Source organism: Gossypium hirsutum, chromosome A11, assembly GCF_007990345.1.
Source record: "Gossypium hirsutum isolate 1008001.06 chromosome A11, Gossypium_hirsutum_v2.1, whole genome shotgun sequence".
NCBI lineage: Eukaryota > Viridiplantae > Streptophyta > Magnoliopsida > Malvales > Malvaceae > Gossypium > Gossypium hirsutum.
In genome coordinates, this window is record NC_053434.1 from 101,051,772 (window position 1) to 101,066,198 (window position 14,427).

The 14,427-nt window shown below is 35.7% G+C and overlaps 1 protein-coding gene and 2 long non-coding RNA genes across 3 annotated transcripts; 2 read left to right on the top strand and 1 right to left on the bottom strand.

Annotated features, from left to right (window-relative positions):
- Window positions 1-2,039: 2,039 nt before the first annotated feature.
- LOC107892302 (uncharacterized) lies at window positions 2,040-2,880 on the top strand. The gene is made up of 2 exons (XR_001682570.2): window positions 2,040-2,439; window positions 2,755-2,880. It is a non-coding gene; the product is annotated as an uncharacterized lncRNA (long non-coding RNA).
- A 2,393-nt stretch (window positions 2,881-5,273) lies between these two features.
- LOC107892294 (uncharacterized) lies at window positions 5,274-7,056 on the bottom strand. The gene is made up of 3 exons (XR_001682567.2): window positions 6,205-7,056; window positions 5,699-6,088; window positions 5,274-5,600 (listed from the first exon to the last, which is right to left on the bottom strand). It is a non-coding gene; the product is annotated as an uncharacterized lncRNA (long non-coding RNA).
- A 3,972-nt stretch (window positions 7,057-11,028) lies between these two features.
- Window positions 11,029-14,136, top strand: LOC107957674 (uncharacterized). Its single transcript, XM_016893225.1, has 5 exons — window positions 11,029-11,443; window positions 11,602-12,293; window positions 12,402-12,527; window positions 12,722-13,339; window positions 13,459-14,136. The coding sequence occupies exons 1-5, from the start codon at window positions 11,029-11,031 to the stop codon at window positions 14,134-14,136; spliced, it is 2,529 nt and encodes an 842-aa protein (XP_016748714.1).
- The last annotated feature ends 291 nt before the right edge of the window (window positions 14,137-14,427 follow it).

Sequence of the window (14,427 nt, forward strand, 5' to 3'; positions counted from 1 at the left end):
TTATGGTTCCCAGATTAACTGAAATGATTTCAACTAATTAGGGCCCCCTTTATGAAAATTTAATGCAAATGATGAAATGATGCAATGCAATGCAAATAGATGGGATGAATGCAAAAGAAAGAAAGGTGTTAATTTTGATTTTAATTCCATTAGAACAAATTTTCTAGAAAAAAAATTCCTTTACATAAAATGGATTGCATATATGGCATTGCTTTCATATTCTAGGCGAAGACACTGATCCATTTTCTCCGTGAAATCCAAATCTCGCAAGCCTCTAATAAATGCCTCCACTAGCTTTTCTTTGCTTGATCCAGGCCACGACTCATTATCCTCATGACGTTGATTAGCTCCGTTAAGAAAATCGAGATACGACAGCTCTCGAACAATCTTTATTGGCCTGAATCTTCAAGTAAAGACTTGTTTTTCTCCACGAACTGTCAGCCTTCTTCCGTCAATTTAGACAACCGTATTATAATCCACTTTATCAGGAAATTCGTTTTCTTATGACAAATTGTTCTATTTGGCAATCAAATATGAATCAACACCTCCTTTCTATGATGGTGTAATGCAATGCAATTATAAACAAAAAAAAACAAAACACGTTACAAGTGAGATAAATATCAAATAAAGTACCTATTCAGGTGACCACTAAATTTGGGCAAGGTTCTACTTAAGGTGGATTCTCAAGGTTCACTATATGTAGCTCGGTTCTAGAAAAAGGGTACCTGAACCAGCAAATTCCTCAATTCTCACCCATTATAGGCTCATATGAATCGAGTTCGGTTCATGGGAATACATTTCCCTATGATCATGTGGAGATGAAAATCTCACGAAATCATAGGTACGAATGTATCCCAACAGCAATCCACTAGCCCATACGGAGGCGAAAACCTCACGAAAGCATAGTTTCTTACTCCTACTTAACAGGTATAACCACAGCGGTCATGCAATGCAATACCATATTATTCTACAAGACTCGAACCACAACAATCATGCAAACAAATGCAATTAAAAAAATTATGATTTTCAAAACAAATTTTCAGTTCTTTGACAAAAGGATACCAAATAATCAATTTTATGGCCTGACTCTCTTTGTTCAATCCCTAGTGGAGTCGCCAAGCTGTCGAAACCATTTTTTTTTTTGGAAAAAAAAGGGGAATCGACTTTAAAACGAGTGGAGTCGCTATTGATCCTTTTGTTTAGGTGTGATTGGATCACCTAATAAAACATTTCATTTAAATCCATTTTGGCCTATGTAAATTTATAAAAAGATGAGTTCGAGAGTCGGTTACGTATGAGGAAGGATTAGCACCCTTACTACGCCCAAAATTGGTACCAAATTGATTAAATACTGTTCTTATGATGTATATAAATCTAATATATGTACCAATATATATATGTAATAAAAAATTAAATAGTACATTAGATATGTAGGATTTTCTTTTAAATAACAAAGATATATATAAAATATGTGAATAGATTTAAAAGAAATTATATGTATAAAATAACACAAAATTAATAATGTATATAGAATAAAATTAATTTTATCATGAAGCATATATATATAATAATATATAAGAACATTTATACAAAATATTATATAGAATATTGAAATAATATGATATAAGCAAACTTTACAATAATAAATTTAAAAAACAAAGTGAAATTATTAAAGTAGCTAGAAATATAAAAATAAATATTCAAGAATTAAAAATGTATGTTAAGTAGATTTTTAAAATAATAATGAATTATACAAAATAAAAAACTCAATCAAAATAGTATATACTTACAAATATATAAAAAGATTTAAACTAAATATTATACAAAATGTCAACATAATATGATATATAAAAAAAAGAACTTCAAAATAATTACACAAATAAAAACAAAGCAAAATTATTAAAAAGCTCAACACATGTATAAAAATATTAAATGAATTTTAAAATAATGAATTATACAAATAGAAAACTCAATTAAAACAGAATTGAAATAGAAGGGATAATTTACAAATAAAAAAACTATTGAAATAAAAATAATGACTAAAGCGCAATATACACGAATATCCAGGGATCAAAACTGAAAATATTCCAGGTCCTGAAACACTGTGTTTAGATGCGGACTGAATTGCAAAGACACGTAAATTCTAGGAAAAATTTGAAATAAAATAAAATGTAAATATAGATCAATTAAAAGCCTGCGCAAATGCGAAGGATCAGTCGCGCAATTTGACCATTCGAAGTGCAAAAGTGTGGATCCATACAGCACCGTTTCACTTTGCACTCAAAATTAAAGGGAAAAAAAAAAAGAATGGCAATCTGCCATTTTCGCAAACAGCAACTCAAATCCCTAATGTTAGGGCTTCAATTTGGGGACATCGCCGAACCACCATTAAACTTGGTGGCCGACCATGCGCAGAAGAGACGCAATCAGAGGCCAGAGGTAAGTACTCCCTTTTTCTTTATTCACTTCGTCCAAAATATAAGAGAAAAGAAAAGAAAAAATATTCAAAAAGAAAAAAAAAGATCTGAAAACTAAAAGAAAGAAACTAGAAACTCGAATCACCTTTTTGATTTTTTTCTATTGCTTTTTCAATATGCGTGTATATTTTTGGGGAAAGAAGATCCATTTTACAGTATTTTCATTTGGCTTTTATAGCCAAATCTAATAAAATAACAAAAAAATCCAAAAGTATTTTCCTTTTCCAACTATACAATTTACTGGATTCGGTTATTGCTATTTTCTTCCTTCTCGCAGGTTCTAATGTCGTACAAAGCAGTGAAGAAGCCGTTGCTGAGGCTGCAGTGCAAGGGTTTCCAAAAATTCCAAATATGTTCGGCCAATCGGGCTTATTTTATTTGGGTTAAATGTAAATTTGGTATTTATGGACTGTGGACTTTATTTTATTTTTATTTAGTTTATTTATAAATTTAAAGGCCCGGGCAAAATGAGCCTTCTACAGAGAGGTTGGATAGAGGGGTCACAAATGAAAAATGGATAACCTTATTTCTAATGGGTAGTATTCAACATCTTCCTTATTCAACATCAGATCACTGCCCCCTCCTCTTTAATACAAAAAGTGATATTATTGCCAAAAGAAGTCAAAGATTTCATTTTGAGGCTTGGTAGACCATAGAGGAGACGATCGAACAAGTAATCAAGGAATCCTGGGAGTCTAGTTCAGGACTGTTAATTGAGAAGCTAGAAAGACTACAATTTCAATTGGAAAAATGGGCAAGCAGTATCAGAAGGAAAATGGAGAGTCTAAAACGGAACTTAACTAAGGAGCTTGAAAGTCTGTTGGAGAAGGAAAGGGATGATGAAACACTGGCACGAATTATTGACACGAAAATTCACCTCAATATGGAGATTGATAAAGACGAATTGTATTAGGAGCAAAGAGCCAAAGCAAATTGGCTCCAATTTGGGGATAAGAATTCGGCCTAGTTTCACAAGTGTGCTTCAGCTCGCAGGAGAGAACATAATTTCTAAGCTGGTATTGGATGACGAGAGGGAAATTACGGATGAGTTAAAGATAAATGAGAATGCCACTTGGTTTTTTCAGGAGCTCTTCACAACAAAGGCAATTGGAGATTCAAGTCATTTGTTAACATGCATTGTAGGTAGCATCTCTCACGAGGCAAATGAAGTTTTATTATCTCCCTTCAGGGAAGAAGAGATTTGGATAGCATTAAAAGGGATGGGACCCACCAAAGCACTTGGACCGGATAGGTTTCCAACAATGTTTTTTCAGAGGTACTGGCGTATAGTAGGGAAAGAAGTCATTGATTATTGCTTGGGGATTTTGAATAACAACGAGAAGGTTGCCTCATTTAATAATATAGACATTGTGCTTATCCTAAAACTTCCAAGGCCCACTAAACTTGTGAATTTCAGGTCTATTAGTCTGTGCACAATCATGTACAAAATTGTGGCAAAAACTATAGCAAACCGCTTGCAATAGGTCATTGGCAGATGTGTCGACAAGGTACAAAATGTTTTTCCCAATGCGACTTATTTCAGACAATGTGATTTTAGCTTATAAAATTCTACACACATTCCGTCAAAAGCGTACAGGGAAAAAATGACTTATGGCAGTGAAGCTTGACATGAGTAAGGCATATGATAGAGTTGAGTGGGATTTTATAAAAGAAGTGATGTTAAAAATAGAGTCTGCAAGCAAATGGGTGGAGCTCATAATGAGATGCATTTCAACAACTTCTTATGTGGTTAATATCAATGGAATTAAAGGTAAACTTTTTCAACCTACTAGGGGACTCTGACAAGGTGACCCATTGAGTCCGTTTCTTTTTCCTATATGCAGTGAGGGTCTTTCATCGTTATTGAGAATTGAAAAGAACGAGGGTCTGTTGAAGGGCGTAAAAGGGAGTACGAGAGGGCCAGAGATAACTCATTTATTATTTGCAGACGATTGCATGATGTTTGGTGAAGCAACAGAAAGGGGGTAATGGTTTTGAAAGACATACTCAATGAATATGAAAGTTGTTCGGGTCAATGTGTGAACTTCAGTAAATCAACGATTTTTTTATAGCTCGAATACTACAGAAGATAAAAAAGTAGAAGTGTCTTCATTGCTAGGAGTAAAGATCTCAACAAATCCCGAAAAGTATCTAGGACTTCCTAATGTGGTGGGCAGAAGGTTGGAGTACGAGATTGCTGTCTCAAGGGGGAAAGAAGGTATTTATTAAATCAGTATTACGGCTATACCAACCTATGCTATGTCTTGTTTCCTTTTACCTAACTCTTTATATGGGATGTTTGAAAGCATTTTTGCTAAGTTTTGGTGGCAAAAAGGGTTTGGGAATAGAGGAATTCATTGGTGTCAGTGGAGATACTTGTGTCGACCTAAAAATGGAGGAGGATTGGGGTTCAGAAATATGGCTCAGTTCAATAGAGCTCTTTTGGCAAAACAAGGATGGAGACTTCTAGTTAATCTGAATTCATTAGTAGCGCAAGTTTTGAAAGCGAAGTATTTTCCAGAAAATAATTTTCTTAATTCGTGTTTGGGGAATCAGAGTTCGTATGCATGGCGTAGTATATGGGCGGCTAAGGGTTTATTGGAGAAAGGTCTAATTTGGAAAGTTGGCACGGGTACGAGTATTTCAATTAGAAATGATATATAGATTCCAGATTATAGGAATTTAAGATTATCGACTGTTAATATTGATTTGCGATTTGATACAGTTGCTGAGCTAATCAATAATAATGAAAGAACTGGAATAGAGAATTGATAGTTAATACCTTCCCAGAAGAAGTAGCTGAATTGATCCTTCGTATACCCTTGGCGATGGAACCTCAAACAGACTTTTTGGCTTGGAACAGAGAACATTCGGGAGATTTTTCAGTTCGGAGTGCCTACAAACTATTACAAAGTGGTGATCCTAGAGCTTACATTGTACAAAACGTCTATAGGGATTTTTACAAAAAAACTCTGGTGCATAGATCTACCTACTAAGATTAAAATTACAATCTCCAAAATCGCTTGGAACTATCTGCCTACTCGGGCAAACATGTTAATTAGGAGACTAGCAAATAACTCAACATGCCCTCGATGTGGTGTGGAAGCAGAAACAATGGACCACCTATTAAGAAAATGTTCTGTGTTAGTGTCAGTGTGGGAAGCATTATCTGTCTCTAATTTTATACAGTGGACAAACTTAGAGTTTGAGGAGTGGCTCACCAAAGTCTTTGATTTTCTCTCTCGAGATCAGTGCAGAATCTTTTTTGGTGTGCTTTGGGCCATTTGGGGAGATCGTAACGCTCGAATACATGAAAACACAAATAGATCAGGTCACGAGACAGCAAAATATATTCAAAGTTTTTTACATGAACTTGATGGGACTGGTAAAAATACCCATAATGATCCTAAGGTTGATGTTAAATGGAATCACCCACCTGGGTAGGTAGTAAAAATAAATTTTAATGGGGCTTAAGACGAGAGGAACCACCAACCGGCGTCAGGGATCGTGGTCAGAGACAGCAAATACCATTTTCTCATCTCTTGTACAGAATTTCATAGAGGGGTGGCTTCTTCTTTTGTCGCAGAAGCTATCGCTTGTCGAAGGGCAAACTAGATTGGTCTCGCAATGCAACGACCAGAAACCATTATAGAAGGTGATTCGTTATTGATAATAAAGAAATGCAAGGGTGTAAAGCTAGATAAATCGCAAATAGGGCCTTACATACATGATATTCACGAGATGAAGTCCAGAGCCAGAAAGTTAAGATTTGAATATATCCCATGATCAGCGAATGGTCTAACCCACATTTTAGCAACAGAATCGCTTAAGAGGAGAGAAGAGATGTACAGAAGGCATGATGAGAAGTGAGAGTGTACAAGAGCCGGATTGAAGAAATGAAAAGAATGAAGAAAGGGGGAGAGTTTCAAAATGAAACAGATCAACAGCCTTAGAGATAAGATCCCCTTGGTAACTGATGTTGCCATTAAAGATTGAATTGACAGATGAGATGGAGAGTCAGGCGTCAAACTTTCTAATTGGGCAAGAGGGCGGTGGCTTTAATGATTTCTTTAGTTTTTCTCTTTTAACAATAAGAACCGTTTTATTTTTCTTACGGGCCAATTTGTTTTGGGCCTAATGTTATGTTTAGTTTTTTGTAGACTTCATTTTGATCTATATTGAAGCCCAATCTGATTTTGATTCAAAAAACAAATAATCAACTCAACGTGAAGTGTGAACCAAGATCCATACCCCATATATATGGTGTTAAGAACCTTTTAAATAATGGGAATCAATTTTTTAAAATTAATACAACATTAAGTAAGTATATAACATAAGCACAAACTTTGAACAAATTAGCAAGACCATTTTTTACGGAACCGGATTAATTAGATTAGAAATCAGTTATAATTTAGTTGAACCGTTTCCTCTATTTTTTAAATACTTTTAATAATTTATTCAATTAATCCAAACAAACCAATCGAATCAAAAATCGATAGTTTGATCAGTTCAACCACCCGACTAATCCTGAAAGCCTTAAACATGACATACTATTAATAATTAATATACAAAATGGAAAATGAAATAAATATGACATGTGAAAATATATAAAATTATTAACGTTTAGAAAATTCATTAAATTTATAATGATAGTATTTTAAACATAAAAAATACAAAAATTTTAATTCTTTTTTTTTTCTTTCCCCCACTTCTTACTTCCTAAACTACAAAAGAAAATAAAAAAAAAAACAAGTGCAGGGGACAAAAATCTAAGCCCAAACTTCTAAAGTGACATTATGCATTTTACTTTTATATGTAGTTATAGATGTTGATCAAAATTATACAGTATTTATTCTAAAATTAAATAAATTTACTAACTCATTAAAATATTTAAATAAGCAAAATTATAAAATAAATAATTAAGTTAAAAAAAAATCTTATACCAACTCAATTATTATACAAAATATTAATATTAAATTATATAAATTAAAATTAGCATATAAAAATGAAAAATAGAAGGTGAGGTTACTTTAAAGAGTTAATTGCATTAAATATTCCTAAACTGTGATCCTCATTTTAAATTAGTCTTTAAATTTTAAAACATTCTAATTACATTCCCAGATTATCAATGTTATATCAATCAAGTCCTTCAATTATGAAAACCATTAATTTAACTGTAAATAACATGTCAAATCTTATGTTGTATAATTTAAAATAAAATTTTTAAAGAAAGTAGAACATTATTTCATACTTTCAAAAGTAAAAACTAAAAACAAAATAAAACCGAAAAAAAAACTGAGCAAAAAAACTTTTGTAAAGGCTTTGAAAACCTCTAAACCAAGTTGTTTGTAGCAACCATTTTTCTTTAAACTTTTCATTTCAAACAGTGCTAGACAAGATTGACATCTCATTTTATGCTTAAATTAATGTTTTAGTAATGGAAGGAATTTATTGATCTAATTTCGACAGTTTGAAGATATAATTAGAATATTTTAGAGTTTTAAGTTCAATTTTAAATGATCATGGAAAATTGTCTGTATTTTGAGGCGAATACTTCTCTGCCGGAAGGTGATGCTGGTTGCGATTCTCCGGCGGATGTTGATCGCAATACCAAGAAAGTTCGATTTAAAGAGGGGAATGTTGAGGAGAGCATGATATGATGGTGGAATTGGGTTCCAATCCTAAGATTTCTAGGAAGGATAAACTGCTGGGGAATGATATTAGAATATCGAACAAAATAGGGTTGCTTTCTCCTGATGCTGGAGTTGATGAAGACATGGAATTTCTTGAAGGAGATATTCACAGATCTTTTGTCAATGGCATTCTCGCTATTTATTTCTCTGAGAGAATTCAACAAATCTTGTTTAAAGAGATGGAGCTTACGGTAGTGTTGAAATTACTCGGAAGAAATATCGATTATAGGGCTCTAACCAACCGGATCCATAGTTTATGGAATCCTTCTAAACCCTTCCATCTCATGGATATTGAGAATGGATATTATTTGTCTAAGTTCCAGTCCAATTAAGATTATGCCAAAGTTCTGTCACAAGGGCCATGGTTGATTTATGGTCAATACCTAACTGTACAACCCTGGACCAAAGACTTTAACCCCAGTCAACCTTATCCAAGCATAGTGATGGCCTGGATTCGATTACCAGGCCTTCCAAGGTATCTCTACAAAAGAAAGATACTAGAAAAAATTGGTGGGATCATTGGCAAAGTGGTTCGGCTGGATTTAAACACAGGCAGCAGAATAAGAGGGAGATTTGCAAGATTGGTCGTTTATGTTAATCTTCATAAACCTCTTATTTCAAAAGTTTTAGTGAATGGAGTTCAGCAGAAAGTTGAATATGAAGCTTTACCTACAATTTATTTTTCTTGTGGGAAATATGGTCATACCAAAGAATTGTGCACAGTGATGCAACCGGAGGTTACATCGGAGAAGATCCAAGACACTGTCGTTCCGGAAAAGCAGTCCTGCGAAGGTGGTGGCACCATGTATAGACTTTGGATGGTGATCGAGAAAAGATCCAGGAGCAATCCCAAGAATGCGAATATCAGCAAAGCGGATTCAAAGGGAAAATCAAAATCAGGGTCCCGATTTGATACTTTGAAGAATATGGAAACCATTGATTTGGAAGCTGGAACTAATAAAGGAAGAGAATAACAGACGGTTGAACTTGAGGAAACTTTGAAGGCTGGTGAATTTGTGGAAATTTTGAGGCTCAAAAATCGAGGATTCTCTAAAGCTAAGGAAAGTAAACAGATGGGGGGAGTTTCAGGAGGTGTTGGGCCTTTGAAACCGCAAGAGGATAGTCCAAATGTTGATGGGTCAGTGGGTGGTTTTAATGGATCTGCTGCTGCTTTTGGAGCGGCTAACCTATTTCTTTCTAAGGCTGTTATTGACCCACCAAGTAGTGCCTTGAACCAGCCCATGAGAGTGATGGATACACCTTTCAAAAAGCCTGGACAGCAAAATAAAGAAATAGGGGGACTTTCGACTCTCTCGGGAAATATTGATAATATTGCTTTGCTTAGTGCAGATAGTTCTAAAATAATTTCTAATTCATCTAGCTTAACATCTATGACCCTATCTTATTTTAATCCGTTCTTTGTTGGGCAGGAGCAGAATGAAGGAAATGATGAAACTATGCAGCCCAAATCTGTCTCTATGGTGCCAGAACCAATTGAAGTTCAGGTTCTTGACTCATCTAGTGGGTTAAATCCTAATAGGCACTCTGCTGTATCCTTTAAGGAAATAAGACCAGCAGATGGTGATAGTTCGAGGAAGACGAAGGTGTCAATTTCTGGCAACAATAAGAGTCGAAACATAGGGAAATTGTTAGGAGGTAAAGAGGGGGGTTTTAGACCTTCTAAAAAGATTAATAAATTCACACATGGGAAAGGGAATAATTTTAAAAATAAAAATGCTCCTAAAACTCCTTTAAGTGTTTCCATGACTAGGTTGACTCAGACTATTTCCATATTAAGAAGTGTGGATTCGGCAGACATTGTACCAGACTCTGGTAATAAAATTCTTGAATGATTTTTATGTTTGAGGTTACTTTATTATCACTATTATATTGTTTTTTATGGATTTAAATTTATCAATATTTTCTTGGGATTGTCAAGGCTATACGAGCAGTAAATTTCTCCAAGCTTTTCGTGAGTATAATTTTGAGCATAAACCGGATATTGTATGTCTTTTCGAATCGAGAGTTAGTGGTAAAAAAGCTAATGTCATTATAGATAAATTGGGTTTTGATTTTTCTCACCGTATTGAATCTATTGGATTTTCAGGTGGTATCTGGGTTGGATGGAAGGATAATATTTATATTAATGTTATTCACAATCATCCTTAATTCATGCTTTTTCATGTTCAGGGAAATAACGTTTTTATTTCTTTTTTTATCTTTGTTGTTTATGGTAGCCCTGACAGAGTCAAGAGGAAATCACTTTGGGCTGGCTTAATGGAAGTGTTACCTCCTGATCCTGCACCCTAGATGATTTTGGGGGATTTCAACGTTGTCCTCTCGCCTAAGGATAAAAAAAGTGATCGCTCTACAGGTAAGAGGTGTAATTTATTTGGAAATTTTGTTGATTCTTGTAATTTGCAGGATCTTGGATTCATAGGACCTTTATTCACCTGGCAAAGAGGGAACACGCATGAACGAATTGATCGAGCTTTAGCAAATGATCCTTGGATTTCAACCTTCCCGCATACTCTAGTTTATCATCTTCCACGCATCAAGTCAGATCATAGACCAATTCTTATTAAAACAAACCCTGCACTCAGTTTTCTAAAAGGGAGACCATTTCGTTTTCTCGCAGGTTGAACTAAGTATACGAATTTTAAAGAATTGGTCTCTAAAAAGTGGCGTTATTCAGGTAACATGGCTACTTCTCTATCTGAATTTACCTCACACGTCAAGGATTGGAATAGGTCCGTATATGGTTTATAGGATCGTGAAAGAGACAGCTTATGAGATCGCTTGGGTGCATTCAAAAGGCCATGGACTAGTCTTCCTCTAGTAGGCTTGCTGAAGAGGAGATGGAGATTCGCGGTGAATTGGAAACTGTACTGAACCATGAGGAATTGCTATGGATACAAAAGGCTAGGTGTGATTGGCTACAGTTTGGGGATCGTAATACCCAGTATTTTCATAATCGTACGATGCAACGGAGGAAATCTAATCGTATTTTAGCCTTACGCATAAGTAGTGGAAAGTGGTGCTCGGATCAGAGTATTCTCAGTGTTGAGGCTGCCAGATTTTTTGAGAAGCTATATGGTGAGATCCCTACTCCCATGAGTGCACCTCCCTTGAATATCTTTCCTCGTATCACAGATCAGAATTTTGATTTCCTTAATAAGCCAATTTTGAATGATGAGATCAAGAAGGCCCTTTTTGACATGGCTCCGTTGAAGGCTCCCAGAAGTCACGGGTATCATGCGCTTTTCTTCCAAAGTTAGTGGGATTTAGTAGGAGGAGCGGTTTGTGAGTGGCTTCAAGGAGTCTTCGCTGGTAATAAAATGGAAGATGATCTTAACAACACATTAATCGCTCTTATTCCTAAAAAGGATCGTCCGGATTCAGCGAATTTTGACCAATTAGTCTTTGCTCAGTTTTGTATAAGTTGGTAATGAAGGTGATCGCCAACAGATTCAAAGTGGTCTTTCCTAATTACATAACACCCGAACAAGCGGGGTTTATTTCTGGTCGCAACATTTCTGACAATATCATTATACCGCAAGAAGACATACATTCGATGTGCAGTAGGAAAACGGGCAAAAAATTGATGGCAATTAAGTTTGACCTGGAGAAAGCCTACGATAGAATTAGCTGGGAGCTTATTGATGTGTCCCTTGTTGTTGCTGGGATCCTCGAGGTTCTTAGGAAGGTTATTATGGGCGCTATTTCTTCATCAAATATGAAAATTTTTTGGGATGGAGTTTCGTTTCAGTCTTTTAAGCCGGTGAGAGGGATTAGACAGGGATGTCCTTTATCGCCTTATCTTTTCATTTTCTGCATGGAATGGTTAGGGCATTTAATTCGTTCAGAAATCACAACTAGGAGGTGGAAACTGATTCGGTTATCTAGGTCAGGACCGTCTTTATCTCATTTCTTTTTTGCTGATGATCTTGTCATTTTTGGTAAAGTGGAGATGGATCAAGCCCTATTATTAAAAGAAAACCTTAACCAATTCTGCAACTTTTCTGGACACAAGGTCAGTGCCAGGAAGAGCAAAATATATTTCTCCAAATGTGTTGATAATAGTTCAAGTGATCAGATTAGTCAGCTCTTCGGATTTCGAGAGGTCCCTAATTTAGGGATCTATTTGGGGGTGTCTGTCCTCCATGATCGAGTTACTAAAAGTACCCTGAATTTTGTTGTTGAAAAAGTGAGGGGTAAACTGCATAATTAGGAAGCCAGGAAGTTATCCTTTGCGGGACGTGTTACATTTGCTCAATCTGTCCTTCTAGCTATTCCTAGTTATTTTATGCAGTCTTTGTTAGTTCCAAAAGGGGTTTGCAAAGAGATTGAAAAGATTGTAAGACAGTTTATCTCGGGGGGCTCTAATGAACAACATAAGACTGCTCTGTTAGGATAGGAATCCATTTGTCAGCCTAGATCTCATGGAGGACTTGGGTTTTGGCATCTTCAAGATCAGAATATTTCTTTTCTTGTGAAAATAGGGTTTAATCTTATCTCCAAAAAAATGCTTTATGGGTTCGTGTTCTTCAGTCGAAATATGGTCGGAAGAGTCAGCTTCCTGATTCTATTCAGAGAAGCAACTGCTCTCACCTACGGTGTTCCCTTTCAAAGGTGTGGCCCCTCTTTTGTGAGAATCTCTTATGGTCTATAGGGGACGGCTGCACTATTCGAGGATGGAAAGATTCTTGGATTCCTGATGTTGGTCCTCTTTCTTCTTATGTTGCAACTCACTCTAGACTTGATTTAGAAAGCCCTTTGAGGGATTGGGTACTCCCTGATAATTCTTGGAATGTGGATTTGCTTAGTGTTTGGTTGCCTGAAGCCATCATTAAGCGAATAGTAAGTATTCCCCCTCCTTATCCAACTGGGGGAGTGGATAGGATCATTTGGGCTTATTCTGATTCAGGGTCTTTTTCTATTCGCAGTGCTTACTGGACTCTAAAAGAAAATTCGTGGAGTCCTATTGATGATACTTGGAAGTCCGTCTGGAAATATCAAGGACCACAGAGAGTTCGTCTTTTTCTTTGGCTTGCTGCAAAACAAAGGCTTCTTACTAATTCTAAACGGGTTAGGAGAGGGTTTGGCCAAAGCAGTGTATGTCCTTTATGTGGTCATGATTCTGAGGATTTTTACATGTTCTCCGCGATTGTTTGATAGCTAAGAAGACTTGGATGCTCGTTGTTCCCACAGAGATGATTTCCAGGTTTTTTTATGAACCTTTTCAAATTTGGTTATCCGCTAACATTTGTTCTCATGATAAAGTGCAGGATAAGGAAATTACTTGGTCGTGTTTATTTGGGATAATTGCTTGGAGGATTTGGAAAAATAGGAATTTGTTCATTTTCCAAAATATCAACTGGACGGCTTATGAAATCATTAAAGCTTCGACTAGTTGGGCGCAGCATTTTGAAACTTTTCTATTTGGAGGCAAATCCACTACATCCAATCCAGTAACAAGTCAACATTGTGCAGAAAATTGGGTTCACTTATTTTCTGATGGAGCAGTTGCTAGAGAGTCTGGTAATGCTTCTGCGGGAGGAGTGGTTCGAGATCAGGAAGGTAATTGGATTTTGGGATACACCTATTATTTGGGCAGGAGTTCACCCTTGAAGGCTGAACTTTGGGGAATCCTTGATGGAATTCACATTTCTTTAAGCAAGGGTTATAAGAAAGTTAAGCTTCAGACGGATAATATTGAAGTAGTAAGGATTTTGTCCATGGAAGAAACAGAGGATTTCGGCACTACCTTGATTCGAAGAATTAAACGCCTTTTGCATTCAGAAGGCCAATGGGAAATTAAGCATATTCCTAGGGAGTGTAATTTGACTGCAGATCAATTGGCAAAGATCAGACTCTCTTGGAAGATACCCCTCCAGGTTTTTGAAGCACCTCCTGATTTGGTGGCTACAGTTATCCAAAAAGACCAAGCTTTTAAAGCTTCTTAGGATTTTTTAAGTTGTAATCCTGTTTTTTTTCTTTTCACCAAAAAAAAATAAAGGTTATAGTTTAGGGATATATAGTGTAATTAACTTAAAAAAATAAAAAAGGCTAAAATGGAAAATAAATAGAAAAAATGCTTAATCGAACAGGAGGTACCTAAATTTTGATTCCATTATTGAAGTAGGTACTTGTGTCACGGACTTAGAGTTTTCCCAAGCAATCTGTGCGGCTTTAAGCGTTTCTCTGCTCCAAAAACGCCTAAGTCAGCCTATCTCGCAACAATTGAGGATTAAATA

Excerpts from the sequence above, each read along its gene's own strand:
- LOC107957674 (XM_016893225.1), top strand. The coding sequence starts at position 11,029 with ATGGAGATTCGCGGTGAATTGGAAACTGTACTGAACCATGAGGAATTG. Across the intron at positions 12,294-12,401 it reads AGCTCTTCGGATTTCGAGAG|GAAGCCAGGAAGTTATCCTT; the intron begins GTCCCTAATTTA and ends CTGCATAATTAG. Across the intron at positions 13,340-13,458 it reads TTTACATGTTCTCCGCGATT|GATAAGGAAATTACTTGGTC; the intron begins GTTTGATAGCTA and ends GATAAAGTGCAG.